We start from the raw sequence: 26918 nt of genomic DNA, 5'->3' as shown, positions 1-26918 counted from the left end.
AGGGCTCGGGCTCCAGCGCCTGCCTCCGTCCTAGCGCTGCCTACGGGGACACGGGGCCGTGCTCACCCCCAGCCCCGGAGTGGGGGAACAGTGTGTTCGTGGGTGCTTACAAGCCTCAGGGCGACCATCCCTCAGACCCCTCCCAACTTACCTCCAGTCCTGGACCGTCACCCCTCGCCTTGGGTCTGTGGGAGGGGCGCAGGGACACGCGCGGCGCCGGGGCTGCGCCGACAGCCCCGGGGAGGTGTCCTGCGGGTCACACACAGGGATGTGTTCAGGTCATAGATTATCATACACAGAGTTGGTCATGGCGAGGATGCAGCTGTGGCTTCTATGGGCAGCCGGGGAGGCCAGGGGGGCAGCGGGGCTTCGCCGCGGGGAGTGGGCGACAGGGTCAGACTTTGGTCGGAGACGACACACCCGGGGGCTCAGCCCAGTGACCCCGCGGTGGCGGGGGGAAAGGGGGACACAGCAGCCCCAGGCCCACCCTCGCAGCTGCCCCGCTCTGCAGCGGGTGGCAGGAGGGACCGGGAAGCGGGGCTGGCGCCGTGGCGGGGAGCGGCAGCCGTGGCCCTCACCCGGCGGCGCAGGGCGGACGCGAGGTGAGCTGGGCCTCCCCGCCGCCGCCCCTCCGGCGCGCGTGTCCCCGTGCCTGGCGCGGAGGTCACAAGTTGGAAGACAGCCTGGACTTGGCCGGGTCCGTGTCGGGCGTGCTGGACGCCGAATCCTTGCGGGCCGCCGCCGAGTCCTGCGGCAGGGTGGGCGGCGGTGTCAGCCCCGAGCCCGTGGGCGCCGGGTGGGCCGTGGCCCCCCGTGAGGGTGCCTGGCCGCGCAGCCCGGCCGGAGGGCCAGGGCCCGGCGAGGCGGCGGCCGGGCCCCCACCGATGGAGGTGCTGGACTCGCGGGCAGAGGCCGGGGGGCTCTGGGTGCTGCCGGCCGCCAGCCCGTGGGGCAGCGAGGGCTGCGAGGCCGAGAGGGGCCGCGAATCCTGGCTGAGGCTGCTGGTGTGCAGCGCCTGTGTGCTCTTGTGGGCGGCCAGGCGCTGGGGCGAGCTGGGCGCTGGCTGCTGGCTGAGGGACAGCTGGGAGCCCAGCGGCCCTGGGGCACCTCCGTAGGCGAACGTCCGGCTGGCCAGCGGGCTTTGGGATGGCGGGCTGGCCGCGGCCGCGGCGAAGGCGCTGGTGGAGGCGGGCAGGGCCGTGGGCTGCGCCGGGTCCTGCGAGGGCGAGGGGTTGGCGTGGGGCACGGGGGGCTGCGGCTGCGGCGGGGGGCTCTGCTGCAGCAGGACGGGGGACACGGCGAAGGGGCTGGGCACGGCCTGGGCGTACTGCAAGCGGCGCATCATGCGGGGCGAGCCCAGCGCCATGGAGCCCACCAGCGGGCTGGCCATCTGCGGGCAGAAGCTCATGGCGACGGCTTGCTGGAGGGTGGCAATGGCAGAGGTGACCTGGGGCTGGACGGGGCTGTACATGGCCGTGTGCTGCTGTAGTTCCGCCTGCTGCACCATCTCCCGGTCGTACTTGACGATCTCCTGGATGATCTCGTTCTCCTGATTGTTGAAGACACCTGAGTTGAGGTCGTGCTGCACTTTGTGGAGCAGGATCGAGTTCTTCTTCCCTATAGAGAGAAGGCCGGGAGAGGAAGCACTGTGAGACCCTGTACTGGGGCTATGCTGGGCTCCCATGCCAACCACAGCTGCCTCCTTCGCCAAGACACCCCCTCTCCCCCTCCAGGCCCCACTCTGTGTCCTACCGATGCGGTCGAGACGGTCGATGGCCACAGTCTCAAAGGCCCGTCTCATCATGGGGTACTCCTCCAGCACCTCGTTGAAGTTGTCCACTGAGAGTGAGTAGAGGCGGCAGTAGGTATCCGCACGGACACTGGCCGTGCGCCGGCCACGGGTCAGCAAGCAGATCTCTGGGGGAAAAACGCCAGGGCCAAGGTGAGAACACCACCATCATGGACAGAACAGGGCAGGCCGAGAGCAGGGTGTGAGAATCACAGGTCTCCCAGTGCCTCTCACAGACCCCGGGAGGGGACCCAGGTTCAGTCCTGCCAGTGCTCACCCCCAAAGTAGGAACCATCAGAGAGTTTCATCTCCTTGTTGCCCTTGGTGAGGATGCTGACCACCCCATGCTGGATGAAGTACATCTTCTTGCCGATGGTGCCCTCCCGGATTATATAGTCGCCCGGCTGGAACACCTCAAACTTCAGCTTGGTGAGCATTGCCGTGACGAAGTTGGGGTCAGCGTTGGCAAACAGCGGCATCGAGGCCACCAGCTTGCGGCAGTTGAAGTTCACGATTTCCTGTGGGGAAGTGGGTGAGCCCAGGAAGCCGGGACATGCTTCCCCAGGGACATGCTCCCCAGCCCGGACGGTCTTAGGGACACTCTGGCACACAGATTGTGCCTGGACACGCTCCCATGCAGAGCTGCAAAGCTGCAGCAAGACGTGTTCGACCCCAAGCATGTGCATGGCAAGAGCTGGTGGTACCCACAGCAGGGAGCAGGGGATCCCTTCTCTTGTCAAGGGGGGCAATTCCCATCCTCACAGCAGCATCCTCCTCCCAGCTCTCCAGCCCTCACCTCACGCAGGGGCTCGTTGAGCTCCCCCAGGATGCTGTCCTCATCAAACATCTTGCCCTGGTAGCGATGCTCGTAGTAGTCGTGGATCTTCTGGCGGAAGTCAGCGGGCAGCTTGTGGAAGGACATGTACTGCTCCACCTGCTTGTACTGTGGGGAGACGTGGTGTCAGCTGGGACCCTCCACCCACATCCCCATTCCATGGGGCTGGTCCCACTCCATCGCCCCACCCCTGCTCCTGACCAGGAACCCCCACCCCACCTGGCTGCAGCTCCAGGAGGGGACAAAGCTGTGGGCCCTATCCTGCCCAGTCCTACCTTCTCCTGGTACTGACGCCGGGAGGAGTCCAGTGACTGGATGAGGGCGGTGGCGTGGCCAATGAACATGGCGTAGCAGGTGGCCCCCACGATCATGCTCAGCATGGTCAGCCAGATGTCCGTCATGCTCTCGGGCGCCTGCTTCCCGTAGCCGATGCAGAGCATGTGGCTCATGGACTTGAAGAGGGCGAAGGAGTACAGCTCACTCCAGGAGTCGTTCTGCAGTGACAGGGACAACAGCTCATGCACACGTGTGTGAGTTTGTGTGAGCATCACTCGAGGGCCCAGCGCCCTGGCTCACACCTGGCCACAGTCCCAGTTCTCTCCCAGCAATAGGAATTTGTTGAAAAGCAAACTTTTCAAACTCCCCTGGCAAAGTAGGCAGGGAAGGAGAAGGGTGGGACAGGCAGGGGAGGAAGAGGAGGAAGCCAGGAGGAACAGAGCACAGATGGAAATTTGATGGAAGAGGATGAGACAGACAGGGGAAAAGGGCCATTTGCAGGAGGCTGCAGGGCTGAGAGGGAGCAATTAGAAACAGGGGCCATTATTTATTAATAGCAGCTTTGTGGCTAATGAGCAGGAGAAGGCGGCAGGGGATGGGGCCAAGAGCCTCATGTCAGCATATTCCTCCCACCCAGATCAATCCACTGCTCCAGGTCCTGTGAGACCTCACCAGGGCTGTGGCAGCATCCGGTGCCTGGTGCTCTGTGCACCGTGGGGCATCACAGCCCTGGCCCACGGAGGATGGCATCTCCTGGGGCTGGAGGATGGAGGACGAATGCCCCGGGCAGCAGGCAGGAGCACGGTGTGGGGCAGAGGGAACTCACCACCATCCCGTTGATGGAGACCCAGCAGTTCTGGGGGAAATCCTGCAGCATGGGCACCAGGAACTGGAGGCAGCCATCCCAGTGGCAGAGAAGCAGCATCATCCCGATGAGGTTGATGATCCTCATCACCGCGCTGGCCAGGTCGTAGGTCATGTGGAAGATCTGCGGGTGGGTGGGATGGCAGGAGGTGAGCGTGGGGACTGTCCCCCACTGCCCAGCCCTGCTCAGGGCACCGACCTGAATGGCCTTAGCTGGAAGAGGCTCCCGTGGCTGGCCTGGCTCCGGCCCCGAGGTGGCTGTGCTCCACCTGCCTATTTATAGCCGGTGGGTGCCGCCGCGCTGCCGCCCGGGAAGCACTAATGGCTGCGAGCCTTGATGAGGATCAAGGAGAGACAAATACTGTGGGCACGGAGGAGGGAGCAGGGCAGCTCCCAGGGCACTGGGTGCAGGGTACTGATCAGAGCCACACAGCAAAGCTGAGCGTGTCCCCTCCAAGCAGGGTGGACTCTGTCTCCTGCACTGGGGGGTAGGGGTCCTGCTGTCCTCCCTGGTGCCCCCCGAGCTCCTGGTAGGGCAGGGAGCCAGAGGGGAGCAAGGCAGGAAGCGCTGAGCTGAGCAGGAGGACAGGGTCCTGCTGCACTGGATTGTTGCCAGCATGTTCCAGGCATGCTGGCACCCATGTGGGTGCTGTTTCACAGTTCAGGGATTCTCCAAACCCTCCAGGGAGGGTCACAGCCACCCACCGGACCCACACACAGCCCCACAGATCCTCTCCACCCTGCTGTTTTTTCAGGGAACCACTGTGCTCACAGGGCCCCTCCAGCTCCCCTTCTCTCCAGCCATCCAGCTGCTGCCAGAGGGTCCCAGAGCAGGTCCTCACCTCCTCCCACTGGTGGATGTAGCGGATGAGCCGGGAGAGGCGGAGGAGCCGCAGGAGGCTGAGGATTTTGGTGAATCGGACGATGCGGAGGGCGCGGGCTGTTTTATAGACCTCCGAGTCTATGCCCTTCTCCACAATGAGGAAAACATAGTCCACAGGGATGGAGGAAACAAAGTCTACCACAAACCAGGTCTTGAGGTACTTCTTCTTGATCTTCTCAGGGTCCAGGATGATTTCTGTGTTGTCCTCAATGACAATCCCTGTCCGGAAGTTCAGCACCAGGTCCATCAGGAAGAAGGTGTCAGAGACCACATTGAACACGATCCAGGGGGCCGTGGTCTCCTCCTTGAAGAAGGTGATGCCCACGGGAATGATGATCAGGTTGCCCACCATGAAGAGCAGCATCGTGAAGTCCCAGTAAAATCTGGGGAGTGAGAAGATGGAGGGGGGTGTCACCAGCGCCCCAGAGTCCCCCCCAAGCCTAGGGGACCCGGCCACCACGCCCTGCCCTAAGGGACCTGCACTGCTGGTGTCAGTGAGGTGTCAGTGTAATGCCACCTCAGCCACAGGAACCCCTTCCTTTCCCCAGAGAATACATCCTGCTCCCTGCTCTCCAAACTGCCCCCAGGGTGATCCTGCAGCCAGCAGAGCCCCTGACTGGGGCAGAGAATGAGGCTGAGGGCTTCTGCTCGTCTGATTTGGCCCATGGCAGCAGGTCCTGGGGGAGGGGAGAACGATGGCACCAAGCACCGGAGGGGGACACACTCCAGCCGAGCTGCCCAGGAACATCCCGTGGCCTGGGGACCCCCAAACGACCGGCAGCGCTCAAGGTCGTGGGTGGAGTCAGTAGCCGAGAGCCTTGAGAGAAGCCCCCCTCTTTCTGCGCTCCCAGAGTTGGGGACATAAGGGCAGGGGACAGTCCCCGGAGATAGCCAGGGCCACGTCGCCCCGGCGCTTCCCTGGGCCAGGCTGGGGTCGCGGTTTGGGGGGTGCCAGGGCGGGGTCTGCCCGTCGGCCCCGCAGCGCGGGCGCGGTGGAAGGAGCCGCCGCGGCTCCGGTGCAGCGGAGCACGTACGGCTGCAGCTGGCGGCGGCAGCGCCCGCAACCCCGGCCAGACGCGCGGGCGGTGGGGGGGGTGGGCGACCGCCTCCGCCCCTGGCCCTGCCTGGGCTGCGCTGCTCCTCCGCCCCTCCTGCCTCACGCCATCCTTCTCCCCTTTCTCCTCGTCCCCCTCTCGCGGGCCAGCGATGACCTTTCTGAGCATCTGCAAGGTCGCAGCAGCTCTGTCACGGCAGGATGGCGCGGAGGCCACCTCGGCCCTGCCTCCCCTGGCCGGGGGCGGGAGTGGGGGGGAATCCTCCTCAGTGCCACGTGCACAGACACGCAGGACCCTCGCCCACGCATTTCCGCTCAGCCCACCCTGGGAGCTGCAGGGTGATGGGCGGGGTGTGCCATGGCCACGCTGTGGCCCGGGCACGCTGTGCCCTGGGGTGGGGGGGACGAGGAGGAGACCCCCACGCACACAGGAAGGGGTGATGGGCCAGGTCCCCCCCCCCACTGCGCAGAATAGCGCAGGACCAGAAGGAGCTGAACATCCCAGCTCCTGACCTTTCTCCAATGACACCTTCCTCATGTGAGACATTGCCATGGCAACCGTGAGTGATGTCACTGCTGCAAAACGATGACTTCACGCCAGGGCGGTCCCCAGGGTACCCTCGGCAGAGGAACTGTGGTCCCCCTGCACCCCTACACCGAGCTCCAGCTGCTGGCACCAAACAGGCCCAGCTGGACCCCCGGGCTCCCATGCACGGCAACCCCTCCCAGGGATGCCGAAATCAGCACAGCCACTGTGGGGCTGGATGTGTCCCTAAACCCCCTGGCAGCTCCTGCTCAGACTGACCCCGCTGCGCTGCGTGGGTCCCACAGGGGCATTAGCCGTGCAAAGCTGTGAAGAGCAAAGATTAAATAACCATGCCAGCTGGGCAAAACTCCCCTCTGGCTCCAATCCCTCTGCAGTCGGGCTGAGCCAGGGCAGAATTTGGCCTGTGGAGAAAGATAAACTGCTCCTGATCCCCCACTGCACACAACTGACCCTGTGCAATGGCCCCAGGGAGCAGCGTGCAATGCCAATGCTTTCTCCCTTGGAAGGTTCATGTGCATAGAAAAAAGACCCAATCCAGGCTACTAAAAATATCTGAAAACAAATTAATCAGGATCCTCGACACCCCTCCCTCGCTTCTGACCCAATTGTACGACAGCAATGATGACAGGAGATGCCCAAACCCCTGCGAGCGGCAGCTGCCACCTTCCCGCTCCATCACCCGCCCAATGCCTGGCACAGCGGTGCTGGTCTGAGGGCCTGGGCAAGATAAGAGTAGGGTCCAAGCCCTAGTGGGGGGCATGGCCCCCCAGTATGCCACGGTGGTCCCTGCTTGACTCCACTGGCAGCACTCAGGGTTCCAGGGGTTGCCAGGGATGATCCAGCCACTCCCGGCTGTGCTGATCCCATCAGACAGGCAGCCGGCTGGACAGAGCTCCTTGAGACCCCCCCTCTGCCCCTGAGGTCTGAGCCCTTTGGCCCTGATGGGGCCCAGATGCAAACCAGGCTGCCTGGTGGGCAGGAACAGCACAGGATGAGTGAAAGATCGGTGTGGGATTGGTGCAGGATTGGGGCAGGATCGGCACTTTGCAAACTCGCACTAAATACTCATATCCTAAAAGCGAGGTTGCTGTGAGAAGTGGGTTGTGGAGCCAATGGCAGAAGTTTGGCCAAGCTGCTGAGCAGTGGCGGCCAATGCACCCCAGATCCCAGCACAGCCAGTTGTGATGAATGACTGGTGCCCTCTCCCCTGGAAAAGCCTTTTACCCCAGGGGTCCCTGGGGAAGGGGGAATAAAGGCTTTGCAAACTGCTCAAGGACCTGAACTTGCACAGTCCCCCAAGTCGGTCACAGCCTTTCCTCCCCATGAGCAGCGGCTTTCAGCACCTGACGCTGCAGAGGGAGGGGCCCAGCTCCCCAACACCCTCACCACAGGGAATGGGAACGCCGGGACCAGCGGCAATGCTGCCTCACACGTCGGGAGCAACAGCAGCTGGCGAGCCCAGTGCCTCTGCTCAGGAGCCCCTGTGGTGGCAGCATCCAGGCAGAGGGAAAGCCCCCAAAAGCATTTAACCCTGGATGAGGAAGGCTCTGGCCAAGCAACACTAGGGCCATGTGCTCTGGATGCATCTTTGCCCCTGATTCATGTGCAGGAATGGCTCTCACAACAGAAAATCAGCAGCAGCCAGAACCTCCCGCTCAGCTCCGACCCCGGTCCCAGCCCAGCCTTGTGGAAGGCCAGAGTAACCCTTGGGCAGCCCCTTGGTGGTCACAGGGTGATGGGCACTGCCACCACCTCCAAACCACCAGCTGCAGCTCCTGCAGCCCCCAAAGTGATGCCCCAGGGCTGGTGCAGAAACCCCAAAAGAAGCAATGAAGGAGTTGGCGCTGGCTTGGCTGTTCCTCCAGAGACCAGAAGGGGCAAAGCCAGTGACAACCATTGCCCAGCACCCAAAAGGAGGTGGCCCTGCTCCAGCACACACTTACAAGGTCTCTTTGATCAGATTCACAGCTCAGGATCTCACCAGCTGCCCTGATTGCTTCCTCGTCATTCAATATTTATGTAAATAGCAACTTTGGTTCCTGGAGCAAATCTGCCCTAAATTGCATGTGAACGATGGCAGCACCATGGCTGTGAGGAGCCAGGATTGCTAAATGATGCCGATTATGAAATGATGTCACAGATGCAGATGGGTAATGATTCCCTCTTAAGATGGGAAATGGGTTTTGCAGGGCAAACACGACCAGGTCACGCTCCATTATCATTACTGGATAAATGCTTTCTCGATTATTTTAAGGCAGGACAATATGGGACGGATGCACTCATGTCCCCAGCGCACACAGGCAGAGCGGGTTCCTCACGCCCGGCCTCGCGTGGGCCGATCCTGTTCCTGTGCACAGTTGTGGAGCTGGAGGATGCCATGGCTCTGCCTGCAGCTCCTCCCCACTGGGCAGGGAACTCTCCTACGCCACTTCCAGCATCAAAACACAGGCAGCCACTCTGCCCCAATGGGTTTCAAGTCTCGATAGCAGTTCCAGGAGGATGAAGCCTGTGCAGGGCAGGACAGCCAGGGTGACTCCCCAAGGTCACCCCAGCGCCCGCCTGCCCGCTGCAAGCACAGTCCAGGGAGTGATGCTGCTGCACTCTGGGGAATCCTCCAAGGCCTCAAGCCCACTGCAGGCTCACTGGAGGGAGAACCCCGCTCTTGGCAGCACTGTGGGCTCTGCCAGTGGCGCCACGGCTCTGAGGAGGAGCACAAGCAGTGAGGAGGGGCCAAGTCCCCCAGCTCAGCAGCCCCCAGGGTCCACCTGGCACCACCACCTCTGCTCTGTCACGGCAGGGACAGCGGAGCCCCCTCCGCTATGGGACCGGTGGTGGCCGGGTGGTGTGGTCACTTCTCAGCCCAGCTCTGCAGCAGAACCCAGTGTCCAGCCAGCGAGATGACGAGGGGACTCCACTGGGTTCCTACAGCAGGTTCCCAGGGTGGAAGGGCTCAGAACCCTGTGCGGGAAGTCAGCCCTGAGGGGAGGCCGAGGGCCTCCAACTGCTCCTCTGGAAGATGCCAGAGCAGCCCAGCAGCAGCACACGAGGGTGAAAGCAGGAGGGGAAGGTGCTGGTCCCTGCCCTGAGCCCATGGCCACCTCCACCTGCCTCAGGGAGCCCCAGGCCATGGGGACCCGTCAGTGTCAGCAGTGAACAGAACCTGAGATCCATCTCAGGGGCATCCCCCACTCAGGCACCCAGCAAACCCTCGCTTGAGCCGCCCCAAAACTCTCACCAGTACAGCAGCACAACGACTTGGGGCTGAGCCCCTCGGCCCCCCAGCCCCTGGTCAAAGGCTCCTCCAGCCCCTTTGAGGTCCCTGGACCAGGGTCCTGCCAGTCCTGGCTCACCAGCAACGCCAGCAGGGTCTCAGCTTCCCCATCCCTGCAAGATGCCGCGCTGCCTGCTCCAGAGAGCGCAGCCATCCCTCCCGGTAGCTTTCACACGACTCGGGAAGCATTTGCCACTCTGGAGCTCGCCAGGGCTCAGGGGGTGGGAAGGAGATGGAGCTGCAGAGCGTTTCTCCCGGGTTTGTCATTCCTTGCCTGGCAGACACACAGGCTGGATCTTGGGAACTCCGGTCCTCTCAGGAGTGAGAAGAATCCCCCTCAAATCGGCTGAACCCCGGGGACAGAATTAGGCCTCCTTTGGGGGGGGGGGGAGGGGGAGCCCTCACAACGCTCTGCCAGGCAGCGGCAAAGCACGTCCCCCTGCCCAGCCCCAGCTCTGCCCAGGGAGGAGGACACCGAACCCCAGGGAGCTCCGGAGACAGAGCCAAGGCCCCGTGGGGCTTGGGAGCGCCAAGCCGGGCCGAACCTGCCGAGGGCCCGGGAAGGACAAGGGGACGAGGGGATGCCCTTGCCCAGGCACCGCGAGGGCTTCCGGCATCCCCGGAGCGGCGGCTGCTGCGCTGGGGAAGGGGATGCCTGGCTCGTCCCCTCCCGCGCCCGGCGGCGGCTCAAGGTGCCCTCGGCCCGGCCGCACCGGCGGCCCCGCTCCCCGGCCCGGCCCGATGCCCGGCCCCGCGGGATGCGGGATGCGGCCGAACCCCGCGGGTACCCCCGCACCTGAAGTCGCTGTAGGGGTGGATGATCCAGGCCCCCGCCGACTTGACGCGCTCCTGCTCCCGCTCCACCGCCTTCTGCGAGCCGAACATCCGCAGCGAGAACTTGTTGACGCCGGGCTGGAGCATCGCCCCGAACTGCCGTTGCATGAAGCTGGCCTGGCTCCCGCGGACCTCCTCGGCCGCATCTTCGCTCGCCCCCTCCTCGGCCGCCTTGGCCCCGCCGGGGGATGCGCCGCCACCGCCGCAGGAGAAGGAGACCTTGGGCTCGCGGGGCGGCTCCGGGCCGGGGCTGCGCGGCGGTTCCCCGCGACGGCACTCGCCGTTCGGGGACCCCTTCCCGCCGCGGCCCCGCGCCCGCCCCGTCGCCGTCGCCCCGCCGCGCTTGGCCGCATCGGCCACCTCCTCCTCGGCCGCTGCCTCCCCGCCCGCCGCGCCGCGGCCCGCCCGCATCCTGCCGCCGCTGCCGCCGCCGAGGCCACCGGCGGCCGAGTGGCGCCCGCCGCCGCGGCGGGGGCGGGCCGGGGCGGGCTGGGGGCGGGCGGCGGGGCTGGGCCGGGGGCCGGGCGGCTCCGCAGCTCCCCCCGCCGGCGCAGCCCTCGCCGGTGGGACCGGCTACCGGGACCGGCCACCGGGATGGGCCATCCACCTTCCGCCCCGACGGCCGCGGACTCCGGCTGCGCAGTCCCCGCTGTGGTGTGGTGCGGGGCCGGCCGCTCTCCCCGCGGGGCTCTGCCGCCGCCAGCCCATCCGCCTCGCCGCGGAGGGAGCACTGCCTACCCCCGGGCCGGGGATGGACCCCATCGCCTCGCCAGATGCGGGAGCTTTGCCCTCCCACCTCCCCAGGGACCCATCCCTCCAGCCCCCTCTGAACCGAGCTGGCGGCAGGAGGAACCCCCCGAGGTATACCCGGGGATGGAGATCCCGGACCGGCGCCCCAGGACAGGGCCAGCACCCGAAGTTGGATACCGGACACCCGCCAGTGGGGCCGATGCTCTGGGAACAGGGCATCGGGACCGGCACCTTCTGCCCTCTGTCCCGGGAACGGCATCGTCCGGCTGCGGCTCCCCCGGACTGCGAGGGCTCGGGGATCGCCGGAGTGAGCAGCCCGGGTGAGCCCCGAGCACCCCTGGGCAGCCGCGCACGGAGCCGGAGCCGCCCCAGCCCGAGCCCGCGGCTCTGGGCGAGACCCGTCGGGTCACGGAGCCGCGTGGGCAGCGCGGCCGCGGCGGTGGCACCATCTGGTGCCACGGGACAGAAGCGCACCCGGAGCGCGGCCGCGGCCGAGCCAGCGCCGTGACCGGGGCGGGGACCAAGAGCCGCGGACCCTGCACTGAGCCCCGCTGCAGGAGACACCCCAAAAGTCGCGCTGCGGACCACAGCGGCCGCGTTCTGCAGTGTCACGCCCCGGGCTTGGCACGGCTGCCTCCAGGAGCAGCCCAGTTCTCCAAACCAGCCCCTCAGCTGCCCCCAGCCCATGGAGACACTGACTCAGGTTAACCTGAAGGCGAGGCTGGAGATGCTGGAGCCAAGAAGTAAGGCAGCAGCTCAGGGCTCACCCCGAGGCGTCGGGAAGCAGGGGCTGAGCAGGGTCCCCGTGGCACCCTCTCTCTCTCTCTGGAACAGAATGGGGCACCACACCAGGGGTGTTTGTGCCATCCCTGCCCAAGGCTCGATGTGGCAGCCCCCGGGCCTGTGGAAGAGCTGTGGCACAGCTCACCAGGGCAGCTGCAACCCAGCCGAGAGCAGCACGATGCCACTCCATCCCCTGCCCAGCTCCTAGGGCTGTTGTCCTCCTGTCCCTCCCCAGCCAAACAAAAGGCACAAGTGCTGCTTTGTGCTCTGGCCCAGCGCAGGGTCAGACAGGACCCACAATCCTCATCAAGGAAATTAAGACACGCATTGATTTTTCACTAGGATGGCGCAAGGCCGGGGCTGTGAGAGCCTTGTGTAACCCATTTACATGGCACAGCAAGGCAGAGGCACGGGCAGGACAGACCCAGGCACCACGGCACCAGGCTACCAGCACTGCCACCAGACCTGCCACCGTCTCTCTGGGCACAGGGTGGCCACCACAGCCACGCTCCCCCCTTGTCCCATTCCAGGCAGGGACAAGTGTCTGGCTACAGAGCAAGGCCATGGTTCAGTCACTTGGCAAGGAGCAGAGCAGGCAGGGGCACCTTAGGCCAGCTGGGAGCACAGGGTAGCCCATGGCCTCTGCTGCCTGTCCAGGGGCAGGAATGTTGGCAGAAGGCCCCTGAGCTCAGGGCTGGCAGCAGAGAAGGGACTCGCCACCAGATCCTGTCCTGGCCCCAGGGCCCTGCTCTGGGCACAAAAATCTCACACCTTTGCTCTCTCCTGCTGCAAAGGGCAGGAAAAAAACCAAACAAACCTAGAAAGCCTGCTTGGAGAAGCATGAGACACACAAACAGCAGGGCCTCTGAGGGCTCCTCAAGGCTGGAGCTGATCCTTGAGCCCACAGGCACAAGACCTGAGGAACTGTGGAGGGGAGTAAGGTGAGACTGTCCCACACAGGCATGTGCCCCAGGGCCCCACACTCCTCCAGGCTCTGCAGAGCAGGGAACACCCCTCCCTCCCCTCCATGAAGGCTTTTACACCCGTCCAGCTGCATCTCCTCAGCAATTAAGAGGGCAGCCAGAGCTGGCACCAAACCGAGACACAGCATCATGTTCTGCAGCCAGAGGATCAGGGGGCCTGGAGGGAAGAGACCAGAGTCCAGAGGTGGAAAAAAGAGAGAGGAATCATCTTTATTTGTGAAGTGTTAACAGATGGAACAGTTCAATGCTACCCAGCAGTAAAGGTGTTAAGACTCCCCCCTGAGCACTTGTCTGTTCACAGGCCCCTCACGTCACGCACACACCGCAATGGCTCAAGCACAAGCACGCGCTGTTAAAACCTTAAAACCACCCCCAGCCCCGGCTCAGCCTGCCCCTCCCCACTGCAGAGACATGAACAACCCATGGAATAAGTTACAGCAATCATTTATCCAGCGTCCAGCTCCTGGGCTGCCTGCTTTGGAGTAACCAAGAACAGCTCGGCAGGAGCTGATTGGGAATCTCTCTGACAGGGACATGCCAGGAACGTGCCCTTTGCCAGGGAAAGGTGCAGCCTTGCTCCTGGTGACGCACTGGGAAAGACATAGAACCCTCTTCCTGAACCCTCTGGTCAGATCAGGTCGTCTCCCAACAGCCACCAAAGCAGCTCCTCCCTCACCCCACAAGCAGGTGGGACACAGCTGCACTCCCACCCCCCCCTCCCCACTCTGTACCAACATGAAATAACCTAGGACAGAGACAGCCAGAGATCTAGACTACCAGGAACAAAGGATTTACATTTACAGGTAGAAAAACCCTCCCACGACTCTTTAAAAAAAAAAAAAAAAAAGTGTATTTTATACTCTACAACTTAAGTTTCTTTAGAAAGTGAAGTAACTGAATCGCAAGGACGCACTAGAATACTCCATGGTGCTATTTTACCAAAAAATTAGAAGAAAACAAAATTGTCCAGACGAGTTCTTCATCTACACATCACCTGGCAGGAGAGAAAGAAAAAACAGTTAGATAAACCCTGTTGCACCAGTACTGGGCTAGAAGGGGCTGATGGAGCCCATGGTGGGCCAGAAGAGCCCCTGGTTTCTCCCAGAGACCCTCAGCAGACTCAGACACTGCAGCTCTTGCTCCAGGCTCTGCCCTGGCACTCACCCGGCCCCGCTCTTAGTTCGCGTTTCTCTGGCGGACGTTCTTGTCCTTGTGGTTTGTGGCATTGCTCTTCCTGGGAAGGGAGAAGGGGTCTGAGGGAAGGGAGAGCAGAAAGTTCCCCCACCACCACCCCTCACCCATTAATGTCATTCAGGTCCAAGCAGAGGGTGCAGATCAGATCCCAGAGCAGTGTCAGGCACCGGTGCCACCCCAGGTGCCACCCCCAGGTATGTGTGGTTCACACATGGGGACATTAAATGAACCATGGGGGGACATCTCCCTGCCCAGCACACTGAGTATTATCCCACACCAGCCAGCTTTTATCTTCGGAGCAGATTCCCTGGCTGGATGGGATCTGCCAGTACAAATCTGGCAAAAAAGGAAGAGGCAAGGTACTCACAGTGGTGCAGAGCCTCCATCATCATCTTCACATCAGGAGAGCACAGAAAGAAAAAACAAAATACAGTCAGGGAAGAGGACATGCACAGTGACCTCTGCCTCCCCTTAAAGCAGTGGGAACTGCATTCCAGGCAGCCATTCCACCACCACTTAAAAAGTGGGGAGGGTAGAGCTCCTCTGGTGAGATCGGCTGCCCTGATCCATCCCCTGTGCTCGTCCCCACAGCACCAGGACTTGGGATGGTTCCCAGATCCCAGCATACTCACAGCAGGAAAAGGGGAAGCCAAACCGGATGTTTCAGGAATGGGGCTTTAAGCAGCAGCAGCAGGAAGCCCTTCTCCCTCCCCACATGTTGTGATATCAAAACAAACACTGCACACCACGCTCTGAGCAGCACAGCTAAGGAAACACCTCTGCCAACACGTGCCAAGCCCTGCGGCCTTTCACCAGCTCCCTGAGATCTCCCACCTCCCAGCAGGAGGCTCCCAGTTGTCTCCTTGGCTCCCCATCACCTCTTCTCCAGCCCTGGATCCCCTGGAGTCCCACGCTCCGGGCACTGGGGCTGCCCTGGGCACCAGGATCTGCTCACAGCTGGTGAGAGGACGGAGGCAGACACATGGCTGGAACTACCTTCTACTTACCATGTGAGGTGGCACCCAGCAGCAGAGAAAGGAAGAGTGGATAGGTAACACCAGCAAGGATATCACCCCAAAGACAGGCCAGACTGTCCCCACCCCATGTCAGGTGACAGGAGTGTCCAGTTCACAGAAAGTACTGGGGGGAACTGGGTCAGACAGGCCTCACTGTCACCTTTCAGGAGGGGCAAAGCTACAGAGACTTTGGGGCAGAGAGAACCACTTTATCCCAAGGAAGTGTAAAGCCGTGTGTGTTTACCAAAGGGGTGTGTGATGCTGTATCCTCATCCAGGAGCACTTGGGAACTTGAGCTCCTCTGACCAAGGAGCATCAGGACATTTCAGCACATTCACCTGTCTGTCAAAGCATCTGCTACAGCTCTGGCAGGTCAGCACTCCACAGACCTGGACTGGACTGATGCCATCACAAACCAGATCACACCACAGTGTTTTTGCTGGAAGACACAGCTACAACATCCTTAAGACAGCACCTGCCTTCCAGCCAGGTGTGTCAGAGGGCAAAACATCTGCCTGTGAAACTGCCTGGAGTGGAATTCAGAGCCCTGAAGTCAGGGGAGGGATCTGATCTTTAGCCCCTCTGCTGCACCTCTCCTGAGCCTGCTCCCTCGCAGGGGGCCAGGGGCCCTGCAGGATCCTGGGCAGGAAGGATACAGAGCATTCACACTGCATTGTTAACGGGATCAGATAAAGGAGGCCGTGAGCTGACACAATGCAGATCCTCACTGATAAGGAAAGGGAGGAGCTGGTGCTTCCAGAACAGATTAAACATAGTACCGGGTCTTTGAGATCCAGGATATGTGGATCTGATGACCCAAAACATCCTGAACTGAACATAAGTTAAGCTAAGCCTGGTCTTACAGAGCCATTGACACAGTCCCTCCCAGTTCTGCAGCACCACAAAAGCTCTGGCACTTATTTACAAACCACCTTGTCCAGTGTGGGAGCTGCCAAAGCAAATCCAGCCCCACAGACACTCATGGGCAGCACTTGAGCAAAGAGCAGAGGAACTGGTGAGGCAAAGGGTCAGGCTGACCTGCACAGAATCCTCTCTTGCTCCAGATCTCACTGCAGGACTGTGAAACAGCGCAATTACAGGCAGCTTCACGGCTGAAGTGGCATGGTACAGACTGGCTTCTCAAGTACCCTCAAACCACCCCTCCTCTGAGAAAGGGACCTCAGAACTCCCTACAAGCCCATCCTGCCTGCACCCTGCAAGTTACTTGATCTCCTCAGAAAGATTCAAACCCAGGTGCCTCTTACCATCAGGAACCTCATCTGGCTTCCTCCTCTTCTCATAGATGAAGATGATGGTGACAAGAACGAGGACTTCTGCCACAATGCCCAGGAAGGGCCAGAGCGCTGCCAGGCGGCTGCGGACGCGCAGGTTCACCGTGGCATCCCCAGTGCCGAACGAGTTGGTGCCATTGCAGAAATAGTCGCCTGTGTCCTGCTCAATATCCAGTTTAAGGATGCGTAGCTCTGTCTTGTTGCCACTGGATTTGATGATGTATCGCCCAGAGGCGTTCTCGAGGAGCTGGAGGGAGGAGGAAGAAGAGGGGTCTCAGGGTAGTGCTGACTGACCACCACAGAAATCCTCCGTGCTGGGAGAGCTGAGCTTTGCAACAATTCCGGTGGCACAGGAGCTGGGCAGTGAGGTAGGCAGGAGGGCAGAAGGAGCAAACCACAGCACTCACCCCGTGGCCACTTTTGTGCCAGGACCAAGTGGTGACAGCAGGGAAAGAGGGATTCTTGCAGACCAGCACACCCGTGTCCCCCTCATTCCCATGCTCGGACTTCTTGTAGGCCACCACCTGAGGGGCAACTAGGCAAGAGGAAAAAAAAAAATTCGGACATCTCGTTAGAGAAATCACATAGATTTGTGGTTCCTGCAGCCCACCTCACCAAAATCAGCTACCCCAAAACCTCAGTCAGGCTGCTCCTCTCACTAGTTTGGCATTTTCAGAGAGGAAAGTGCATCAAGCTGCTTCAGGAAAGGCTCTAACAGATTTGTCCAGTGGGTATTATCTCTGTCCATTATTCCTGTGGGAACATGCCCACAGAAGGCTGGTTTAATGCAGGATCTCAGGGCTGACCCTGCAGACGCTGGAATGGCCTGATAAGGGCACTGCCTCTCAGAGAGCAGAGCCCTGCAGCCAGATGAGGGCTGGGAGCAGCTTTTTGAGCAGCTGAAAAGACACCCCAGCAAAGTGGTCAGGAGATCATCGCTTCCCCACGCCCCTCCTCAGACCCCAGGAGCAAACAGATGAAATTACCCGAAATATTCACTTGTCCTCTTATCTGCGGGTTTGCTTCATAGACACACTCGTAGATGCCGGAGTGCTCCTCCCTCTTCCCATTGATTCTACAAAAACGGGATTCAGGTAAGCATCCAGCACAACTTATCCACAGACACAGACCTCCAGACCCACGGAATCACACACCCACAAGCATCAGCAACCTCCTGCATAGTAAATGTCCCCCATTCCAGCAGAGTATTTGTGCGGCACCGTGCACCTACAGCAACCCAGCTTTCCTCTCCTCACACACTGAGGGTGGCAGAAGAGGGTTCCATGCGCACCACACGTGACACGGGTCTGTCAAGCCAGTGATCACTGTTCCAGCCCAGTGAAACACAGGGCAAAGCAGTGCCAAAGATCACCCAGGCCGGGCTGCTCTGGATTGATCCTCACATCGGGAAAAACTCTCACATTCTCCTTCCTGTAAAGCTGCTGCAATGAGATTTAGTGGATTATGCAGCCCTGCAACAAACATCCCATTCTGCTGCTCAGTAATACCCACTCGAGGGAAGGGGCCCACAGAGTTTGTCCCATGGCTGCACTGGGACAAGGGGCTGTTTGTTAGTTCTGCCGTGCACGGCGCTTCCCACTTCCAAAAACCACTCAGCTGAGGAATTGAGGTCACGCGAGGGAGGCTGGGTTATAAATACTTTAATCCTTGTTCAGCTCCCTGTTGCTATGGGGAGACAGGCACGTCGGCACTGCCATACAAAGGGACACGATGCCTCCACAGCTGCTGGGTCAGTGCCAGCCAGGCCTGACTGTAATCAGAAAGGAAAGCTCACTGCACTGCCACAATAAGGCCGGTATTCCCGCACCCAGCACGGACCACGGCCCGCCACAGCTCCCCAGCTCCTTCTGGGAGAACGGCCGGACTCTGGGAAAGGACATAAAGCCCCAAGGAGAGACAACATGCACTGGAGCCTCTCACTCCATGCACAGGGAGTGGGGAGCTGGTGGCCTGCCCAGAGCAGGGTTCCTTCAAAGCTCTGGGGGAACAGCTCTGGAACACTGAATAACCAGAGTCCAGCTGAAGACCTCCTTAAAATCAGGAAATCTCTTTCTAAGATGATATTTGTGGTACAAAACTGCCCCTTCCTCCCCTTTTTTGCTCCCCTCCTCCCCATAAAGGAGAGTGTTGGGCCTTATCAAAACTCTGTTTAACTCATTTTATGCTCCACAGTCCCAAAGCCCCATCCCATCAGCAGGGCTGTGAGAACTCAGCCCTGGCTCCAGCTGACAGCAAACACCAGCTGCTTTCTGGGAAAAAACCCTGCCCGTGCTCAGGTTCTGACATTGCCCTGCCCGTTGCTCAGGTTCTGACACTCACGTGTAGCTGGTGAAAGCACTCGTGCCCTCATCCTGCAGCAGGACCTTCTCCCCGTGCATCCACTTGTGGCCCGTGATGGCGAGCTGTGGTGTAGACACATTACAGCTGAGGGTCAGCTTGCCAGAACTCTCAGAGACTTGAGTAGCAATTTCTGGACCTGCATTCATAAAGAATTTGATTTAAGTTAACCCGGGGTACGGCAGAGCCGACGTGGTGCCCAAGAACCTGCAATGCAAACCCCACGGCTCCTTGTCTCTATTCCCAGCTTCCACTTACCTTCACAGAGCTCCCTACCAGACCTGACTGTGCCAGCACCAGAGTCCCCAGCGCCAGGTGACCAGGCCTGAGTGGACCTGGGATGGCCACGCTGGCCCTGCAGCTGCTCCCCCCACGAGCAGGATCGCTGCCGTGTCCTGCATCACTCGGAGCCTCCGCTGTCCCTACCCCGGGTGCAGCCCCAGCAGAGCCCAGTGCTCAATAAGCAATGGAAAAGGTCACTCTGAAGGGCAGAGCACGGCTCTCTGCTGCTGTGAGCCGCCACAGAGCTCCTGTGTCAACACCTCCCAGCACCTGAGCGACTTCAGACACCTCCAGGTAGCACAGAGGGCAGCCAGGACCCTCTGTTGTGAGGGGGAGCAGACAAGATCATGTGGCAGCAATACGTGCGTCACCTGAGGCAGCTCAAAGGGTTTAGTTAGAATGACTCCAGGGAGAACACAGAGCCGTGACTCCAAGAGGTCCTGGGCCTCGATGTGCCAGGCAGCAGTAAATTATGCAGCCTAAGATGACTCAGGCATTTCTACTTGTAGGAGGCTGTCTGAGAAGGCAGCTGCACCATTACACAGCCCCAAGTGCCACTACAGTCCCTACCCTTCCACCCCATCTCCATCCCTCGGAAGGAACAGTTTTTGCCAGGGCTGACAGGCATTTTCCTTTTCCTCCTATCCAAATTCCACTGGAAGAAGGGTTCTGCTGGAGTCCCGTACTCCCTAGCACATTCCTGCTGAAAAGGCAGCTCTCCTAACTCCAGGATTCATGGGAAGACCTCAGCAGGACTTTAATCTCCCTCCCAGGTTTCTATCACCAAAAGCAGCCGGGGCGCTCCGGCGTTCGCCCGCTCGCTCTGCGAGAGGGAACCCGGCCACGTCCACGGGACAAGCAACAACATCACACTCAAGTGTCACGCAGACACGGCCATTTCAAAAATGGTTGCAATCTCAGACCTCAAAGCAAGATTTGTTTCCCCAACAGTCTGGGTTCACCAGCACGGAAGCGAGCTCAAAGCAGGGCTGCTGGAAGGAGCGGGAGCTGTACGAGCCGCAGGGAGGGGCCGCTGGTCAGTGGTGGTTAGGGCAGAGTCGACCACAGAATCGAGGCTCAATTCTGCAGCCAGCACCAGGGCTCGGAGGCGCTCGGGAATAAGCGGCAGGTTCCAGGTTCTTTGGCTCCGGAAAAAGGCGCGGGATTGCCGGAGGGCGAATTGGTTGGGAAGCCACAACCCTTTTTGAGCAGGGCCATTTCGGGTCAAGTCACAGGTGGTGGGGAGATTGACAGAGGGTGGGAGTCTCTCAGTTCTACAGCTGGGGTGGGAAGGTGGGGGGAGCTTTCGGGAGCCACAGGACACAGGTGCAGGGGTGAGCATGGCGGGAGACTCAAGACACCAGTGTCCGAGCAAGTGCCAAGGCCTCGGCGTGGCCACTCACGTTCGATGACAAAAACGTTCGCCTGGGAACGGATCCACTTGACTTTGGGGCTCTTCGACAAGTGGTTGCGGTCGGGGTCGTTGCTAGCCCGGCACTCATACATGCCCGAGTCGTCGCTCGTGAGGTTTGCGATGGAGATGGTGCTGGTAGAGTGCAGGTTGTAGGTGGCGTTGATTTTGACACGGTCCTGCCGTGCGCCATCCCAGAGCTGAGCATAGGTCTCATTGGGGTCGTTCCCCTCAAACCACCACTGGATCTCAGGGATGGGATTGCCAATCGCCTCGCAGTACAACTCCACGCTGTCCTGAGTCAGTCTCTTTTGAGACAGCGGTGACTTTATAAAACCAGCTATGAGTTGAAGAGGTATTAGTGCAAAGTGTTAGTGCAAAGCAAGAATTCACCTTCCACAAGCAAAAATAACCCTTGGTGACTGAGAAGAGGCTGCACACTGTCTCCAAATCAGTGCACTCTTTCCTTCCTCCCTCCCCTCCACACTCTGAACTCTGCCTGGCTCAGACAGGGCTGCTCACTTGCATTTCCTGTGGCTCCGCTGCAAAACCAGCGCAGACAAAACCAGCACTTGGTGTGCGCCACTATCCAAACTGGACACCCCTGGCATCGCCCACCTGCTCTGAGGGACAGCCCAAGGGCTGCAACGCTCCCTGACCCCTGTCCAGCCCCCAGTGCTTGCAGTTCAGGATGGAAAGACCAGATCTGTGTTTCGAGGGCTTACACAGCCTGCATATTCCCCAGCCTGTGCTCTGGCAAGGTGCTGCACAGATCACCTCACCATGGAAGGCTGGGGACAGCGAGGCAGCAGGACCCTGACCGAGCCCCCTCCCAGCCAGTTTGATTAAGACAACCCCAATGGGAAAAGGGCTTCACTGTGCCCCTGTGGCCCCAGGAGGAACGTGTCCATTCCCCCTCGCTGCACAGCCCCGGGCTGCCTGACTGTAATTCAGAGCTGGCTGGGGCCCAGGCCCCCCCTCGCTGCGCTGTGGCACAGCCACACGTACCGGCCCCTCGCCTGCTCACACCCTTGTTCCATCCCTCAGCTCCCCAAGGTGCCCAGCAGGAACTTCTGAGCACAACCCCAATGGTAAGAACTTTTCTAGGGGAAGAGGAAAGTCATGCAGTCTGCAAGATGTCACGAGCCAGGCGAGGAAATGTGTAAATTTGTTGTCATACAAACAGTGAAATCTGACTTTTCATCTTGGGCAAGACCAGCCTGCAGAGCTGAACTGGCAACAAACAGACCAGAGGCGCAGGCAGCAGCTGCAGGCTGGAATTTGGGTATTTTTCACTCTGCCTTGCAGCCAGAGGCCGGAGGGTTCAGTGCTGGAATCAGCCAGTCCAAAGGTCAGTCCGTGAGCTGCAGGGAGTGAAGCTGCCAAATGCCTTCGGGCTCCAGGGCAGGCATGGGGCAGTGGCCACAGCTCCAGGAGCCCTTCCCGGGGCAGGCAGGAAGGGAGGCTCAGCAGCTCCACTTTGGGAAAAGCCATCAGGCACAGGTTGAGGTCACTACGTGACTCACCCCCAGCCACATTTCAGAAGAAGGAGTTCAGCTTGAGACATATCCTTCCTGTGCTAACAGGCAGCTCACACCCTAAGAATCTTCCAGGAATTAATTTGCTCAGTTAAAAGCACTTTGTGATTATACGCAACCCTCCACGGATGCACCGTGATGTACAGGCACAGAGGAGGTGGGCTTAGGAGAGTTTTTTGGGGGGTTTTGAATGCCTGAAGACGTTTTAACAAGAAATCCTAAGGCTGCTTTTTGTGAGAGTAGGAACAAATCAGTGCCACAAACCCAAGTTTGCTCAAACACAAGGAAGACACAAGTTAGCCTGTAAGCTAAGCTTGACTCCTAAAGAAGTCAATTCCACATTTTTCAAAGGAAAAACTAGCTTTACCTACTAAGGCTTTGAAAGTCTTGAAGAATAAGCGTGCCTGAAAGAAAAAGGACCCTCATCTGTGACCAAGGCACTCTCAGGAGAAGGCAGACACTAATTTTAACCAAGTGGGAGGTTCAGGGGTACCCAGAGATGTTATGGGATGGGGGTATCAGCTGGCTTCCACTCCTAGAACCACTGACCTGCGTGCCAGAAGGTGTTTTTCACACCACAGGCCTGTGATCAAACACTCCCAACCCTGACAAGCCCTGGAACAGCCCACAGCACTTGTACGAGCCCGTCCGCTCCAGCTGCGGCCCGAGTTAAAGCGGGAGCTGCTAAAGATCAAGGGTTTTACAGCTACAAGGTGATTACTGTACGCTGACAAAATAAGCTGTGCAAGGTTATTTGCTCCGAGTTAGAGGGTACCTCGTGTAGTTCAGACAGGTTAAAAGGCTCCAGCGAGCAGCAGCAACAGTGAGTACCATTCGCATTCCCATGGGATTAATGTCCTCCCTGTCCCCACCAGAAAGCCAGGAGCAGGCAATCCCAGTCGTGGGCTCTCTGGGCTGGGGAAGGCGCCTGTCGAGCCCAAGGCACAGGAGCGTGGCGAGCACCAACCCACTGGGATCGATCAGGGCTGCTGCCACATTTTCCAAAGGGTGACGGGCAAGTGGGACTCGGTTCCCAAAGCCCAGACGCTCCTCAGAGAGCTGAGCCGGATGCTTCCCCAGGCACAGCGCGGTATCTGAGCCAGCGGGACAGCAGGGAAGGCAGAGAGACCAGATAACATTCTCCAGAGTCACCTTCAAACTAAAAACAACCTCTCTCCCCCGCAGAGGGAGGAGTCCTCGGGGTGTTAACAGCAGTGGGACGTGCTTGGGGTGGCCGAGCTCGGCCAGAGCCCCACTGTCCCATAGAGTACCTGTTCCTGCCTGGCCTTTGTTTCTCAGCTTGGGAAGGGGATAGTTGAAGATTTAACACTTTTTACCATTTAAAATAGCTGCAAAATCTGCCCTTAAGCTTCACACAGCCAGGTCAAAGTCAGAGTCCCTCCCCCTGAGGGCACAGAGTCCAGGCACATAGCGACCTATGCTCCAACCCACTGGTCCTTGGAGTGAGCTGCTACCCCAGTCTGCTCCATAAAGCCAAACCTAAACAGTGCTGAGAGGCCAAGCCCCACTTTTCAGCCCCCACTCTGTTCCCTCGAGGCACCAGCACAGCTCCACATCAAGCTCAGGCATGGCCAGGCAGGACATGGGCATTACACAACTGATGGGCCAGCTCGTCCTTCCAGGGCTTTTCAGATCCAGGATAGGAACTGCCTCCTCCATGTCCCACTGGTGCCAGTCCCCATGCAGGAGGGTGCTGGGAGGAAACCCTCAGAGCCACAGAACGAGCGGAATGCAGCCAAACTGGGCAGCTCCAAGTGGTAAGTGCGAGGTTTAGGAGGAGGCTCTGCCCCGCAGAATTAAAATGTAATTCTGTAGCAAGAAACTATCAGAGCAGACACTTCCAGGATCCTCCCACTCTTTCACCTTCATTCTTAGAGTTTGGTTCTACTATGCTGAATTAAGCACAAACAGGCTACAAATTGTTTAGTACCCAACATGCTGAACAGCCAGGACCAGCTGCTTGCCACTGGCGACCAAACCGAGCCTCTTCCATTTGCACCTCGTGCACGAGGGGCTGATCCAGAGGCTGCGGAGTCCTGCGGGGACAACACGGCCGGGTTTGCCATAAGCTCCTCCGAAACCGGAGAAGGGGAAACGCGGAGCCCCAGCACAGAGCAGACCCCGCTCACCCCTGCGGGAAGCGCTTTAAGCGCCCACCCGGGGGCTTCCGGAGCCGCCGCCCCGCGCCGGACCCGCTCCCGCCCCGGGGATCATCGTCAACATCTTTAGGGTTTAAAGCCCGGGGACCCGGTGCTGCTCCTCAGCCGTGGAAACCGGAGAAGCGGCTGCGGGGGAATAAACTCCTCGGTTTTCCTAAGGAGAAAACAACCCAGCGCGGCTCAAAGCACCGGCGAACCCCGTCCCCCCTCCGGTTAAAGAGATCGGTGAGCACGCGGTGCGCCGGGGCATCATCCGTCCGAGCCCCGGGACTGCCCGGCAGCAGCGCCGAGCCTGGCCCGGCCCGGCCATCCCCCGATAGCCCCGGGGCGCCTCCGTTCCCCCGGCCCCGGCCCCGCCCGCCGCGGACGTGCCCCGCCGCAGGCGCCCGCGCCGCCGCTCCTCCCCCCACGCTTGCCGCTCCCGGACCCGGCCCGGAGCCCACCCACGGGGCCGGGATCCTGCCAAGGCCACTCGGAGCCCCCGCAGGACACCCCTCCGTCCCACCCTCCCCGAAGCCCCCCAGTGGACCCCCACGAACCCCCCGCCGTCCCGGGCCGCCTGAACGGAGCCCCCCCAGCCCGGAGCCCCCCCAGCCCCGTCCGTACTTGTCCCCACGGCGCCGGCGGCCATCGAGCACAAGACGAGCAGCGCCAGGACCGCGCGCGTTCCCGCCGCGCCCGCCGCCATCTCCGCACGCGCCCCCGCCGCGCCGCGCGCGCGCTATAACCGCGACCGGGGCACCGGGGGAGGCGGGGCCAGATCGGGCCCCGCCCCCTCGCCCCTCCGGTCAGCCAATCGCACGGCGCAGCGCCCATCAGACCACGCCCATTGGGCCCGGCGCGGCCAATCAGAGAGAAGATCACACGGAGCGCTTTCGCCTCTCTCCGGGCCCCGCGGGCAGAGCCGGTTCGGGCCGGTCCCGCCGTAGCCACGCCCACCAGCCGGGGCAGCCAATGGGGACGCGCGTTGGGGGCGGGGCTGGGGGTCCCGGGGCTGGCTCCGGTCCTGCCGCTGCCCCGGGCGGGTCCGAGACTGCGGAGGGGGAGTGGAGCGGGCCTGCACGTGTCCGGCCCTGGCGAGCCGGGGCACACACGCACCGGGGGGGAGCACCGGAACCCACGCGCCCCCCAGGCCATGTGGCCGCTCGGGGCGCAGCGTGGGCACAGTCACGGGGGAGCCAGTGGGCGCTCGGGCAGGCGGGTCCCCAGGCAGGGCCAGGAGCCGGCACGGCTGTGCCAGAGGCACGCGGAGGTTCCCGGAGGCTCCCGGGGGCACACGGGGTGAGTCAGAGCCACCTACGGGTCCCCCGCACAGCGGGATGTGTGGGAAGGAAACCGGGCAGCGCTTCCTCAGCGCAGGGAGTCCGGCAGAGACAATGGTTCCTGCGGACACCGCGGGGCCGGTGCCAGGACAAACCTGCCGACCCACGCACCGGGACCTGGCCGGCTGCACTGTCCAGCAGCCCCCTCCGGCCCTCGGCACAGCGCCTACAGCCCGTGGTCAGGGCTGCCCCGAGGTGCAGGGAACGCACCTGGCCCCGGGCTCTCAGCTGGACCGTGGAGTCCGTGGGGCCAGGGGGTGCTGGGCCTCAAGTCCCAGCTCCAGCCCATCTGGAACTGCCTGATAACCCCAAGGGGCCGGGCAGGCAATAACCAACAAGGCGGCTGGGGCAAAGAGGCCTCTGCAGGACAGCAGCTCTGTGTCCGACTCTTCTGCATCCCAGCAGCGAGCTCTTGACTGAGTCAGCCATGGGAGCACAGAGGAGCACTCACGGCCGGGGGTGCTGGGCAGGGGGGCAGGAAAAGCCAAAACAATGGGGCCATAGGCGCCAGTCCCCACCAAGCTCTCCACGGGGATTTGCCAGCTCCTCCCAGAGCATTTCTTCCCCATGCCCCGCCCACCCCATCCACTGGCCCTGTTTCCCCTGCCCTGGGGGGGATTTGCAATGTGGCTCCTGTGGTGTGGAAATTCGGCGGAGTATGGTGCCCATGGCACCCGCAGGCTGAGGAACTGGTCCTGATCTGGGCGGCCTCCAGCATCCAGCACTGGGGAGGAAACTGCCCACAAAGAGCCAGCAAAGGCAGAGGGCACATGAGCACGGCGATTCGTGCCCATAGGGGTGGGGGAGGCTGCTGGGGGTGCACAGAGCCCCACAGGAAAGGAGAGAGGGGTCGGCTGTGAGCAAGCAGCGGGGGCTGCTGCTGCTGCTGTATGCCGGCCAGGTGACCTTGGAAGCCGTTTGCCAGGCCTGAATAAAGCGACAATAATCCTATTCACCTTTTAGCCTCATTTCCTAAGGCAACAAAGCACATGCCCTCGCCACGTGCAGTCGCAGGTGTCACTCAAGCCCTGATCCCATTTGCACGACAGCAGCCGAGGGAAGTTTTGCTCATTACTCCTCTGACGAGCTTTGTGCAGCGGGGGCAGGAGCCCCAGGGAGGCGCTTTGCCAGGGCCTCGTCCCTGCCCTGGCCCCGAGGTGCTGGCAGCGGGGCTTGCTCACCCCATCCCAGCCAGAGAAGGCGCCGGCAGCGCCCCGGGCTGGGAGCTCACCACAGTCTGGGGAGCTCTCCACAGCCTCCGGAGCTCACATGCCCCAGCCAGTCCCGGTGTGTGGGCTCAGGGCACATCCAAGTGGGATCAGAGCAGCTGCAAGGGCCCTGGGCGCCCATGGGGCGCCCGTGAGCCACCACTGAGCACAGCCAGGCACTGCCCAGGCAGGTGAAGGCAAACACCTTTCCTGTGCAGCATTGGAGGGTTTGGCCCAGGCAGAAACGG

At 61.1% G+C, this 26918-nt stretch overlaps 2 protein-coding genes across 4 annotated transcripts; both read right to left on the bottom strand.

Moving 5' to 3' along the window:
* Nucleotides 1-576: 576 nt before the first annotated feature.
* On the bottom strand, nt 577-10779 carry HCN2 (hyperpolarization activated cyclic nucleotide gated potassium and sodium channel 2). The gene is made up of 8 exons (XM_032093018.1): nt 10316-10779; nt 4607-5030; nt 3727-3888; nt 2900-3118; nt 2586-2732; nt 2067-2307; nt 1753-1917; nt 577-1617 (listed from the first exon to the last, which is right to left on the bottom strand). The coding sequence occupies exons 1-8, from the start codon at nt 10762-10764 to the stop codon at nt 665-667; spliced, it is 2760 nt and encodes a 919-aa protein (XP_031948909.1). The 5' UTR covers nt 10765-10779; the 3' UTR covers nt 577-664.
* A 2275-nt stretch (nt 10780-13054) lies between these two features.
* On the bottom strand, nt 13055-24872 carry BSG (basigin (Ok blood group)). Of its 3 annotated transcripts, none has more exons than XM_032092801.1 (9): nt 24747-24847; nt 20415-20762; nt 18712-18868; nt 17358-17446; nt 16779-16906; nt 16345-16618; nt 14431-14443; nt 14034-14103; nt 13055-13863 (listed from the first exon to the last, which is right to left on the bottom strand). In XM_032092801.1, the coding sequence occupies exons 1-8, from the start codon at nt 24826-24828 to the stop codon at nt 14046-14048; spliced, it is 1149 nt and encodes a 382-aa protein (XP_031948692.1). In that variant the 5' UTR covers nt 24829-24847; the 3' UTR covers nt 13055-13863; nt 14034-14045. The 3 variants fall into 3 exon arrangements, with proteins under 3 accessions (XP_031948692.1, XP_031948691.1, XP_031948693.1); XM_032092800.1 differs by having other exon boundaries at nt 14431-14455; nt 24747-24846; XM_032092802.1 differs by lacking the exon at nt 20415-20762 and having other exon boundaries at nt 14431-14455; nt 24747-24872.
* Between the last annotated feature and the right edge of the window lie 2046 nt (nt 24873-26918).

This window comes from Corvus moneduloides, chromosome 28 (assembly GCF_009650955.1).
Source record: "Corvus moneduloides isolate bCorMon1 chromosome 28, bCorMon1.pri, whole genome shotgun sequence".
Taxonomy (NCBI): Eukaryota; Metazoa; Chordata; class Aves; order Passeriformes; family Corvidae; genus Corvus; species Corvus moneduloides.
The sequence above is the reverse complement of the archived record's forward strand: the minus strand, read 5'-3'. Positions and strand labels throughout refer to the sequence as shown.

What these genes read in the sequence shown, in the direction of transcription:
- BSG (XM_032092800.1), bottom strand. Translation starts at nt 24,828, where the DNA reads ATGGCGGCGGGCGCGGCGGGAACGCGCGCGGTCCTGGCGCTGCTCGTC. An exon ending in AGTGCTTTCACCAGCTACAC is followed by an intron (nt 17,447 to 18,711) that starts GTGAGTGTCAGA and finishes CCGTTTTTGTAG; the next exon opens with AATCAATGGGAAGAGGGAGG. An exon ending in GATGGAGGCTCTGCACCACT is followed by an intron (nt 14,104 to 14,430) that starts GTGAGTACCTTG and finishes CTCCCTTCCCAG; the next exon opens with GAAGAGCAATGCCACAAACC.
- HCN2 (XM_032093018.1), bottom strand. Translation starts at nt 10,764, where the DNA reads ATGCGGGCGGGCCGCGGCGCGGCGGGCGGGGAGGCAGCGGCCGAGGAG. An exon ending in CACCCCTACAGCGACTTCAG is followed by an intron (nt 5,031 to 10,315) that starts GTGCGGGGGTAC and finishes CTCACTCCCCAG; the next exon opens with ATTTTACTGGGACTTCACGA. An exon ending in ACATCCACCAGTGGGAGGAG is followed by an intron (nt 3,889 to 4,606) that starts GTGAGGACCTGC and finishes ACCCACCCGCAG; the next exon opens with ATCTTCCACATGACCTACGA.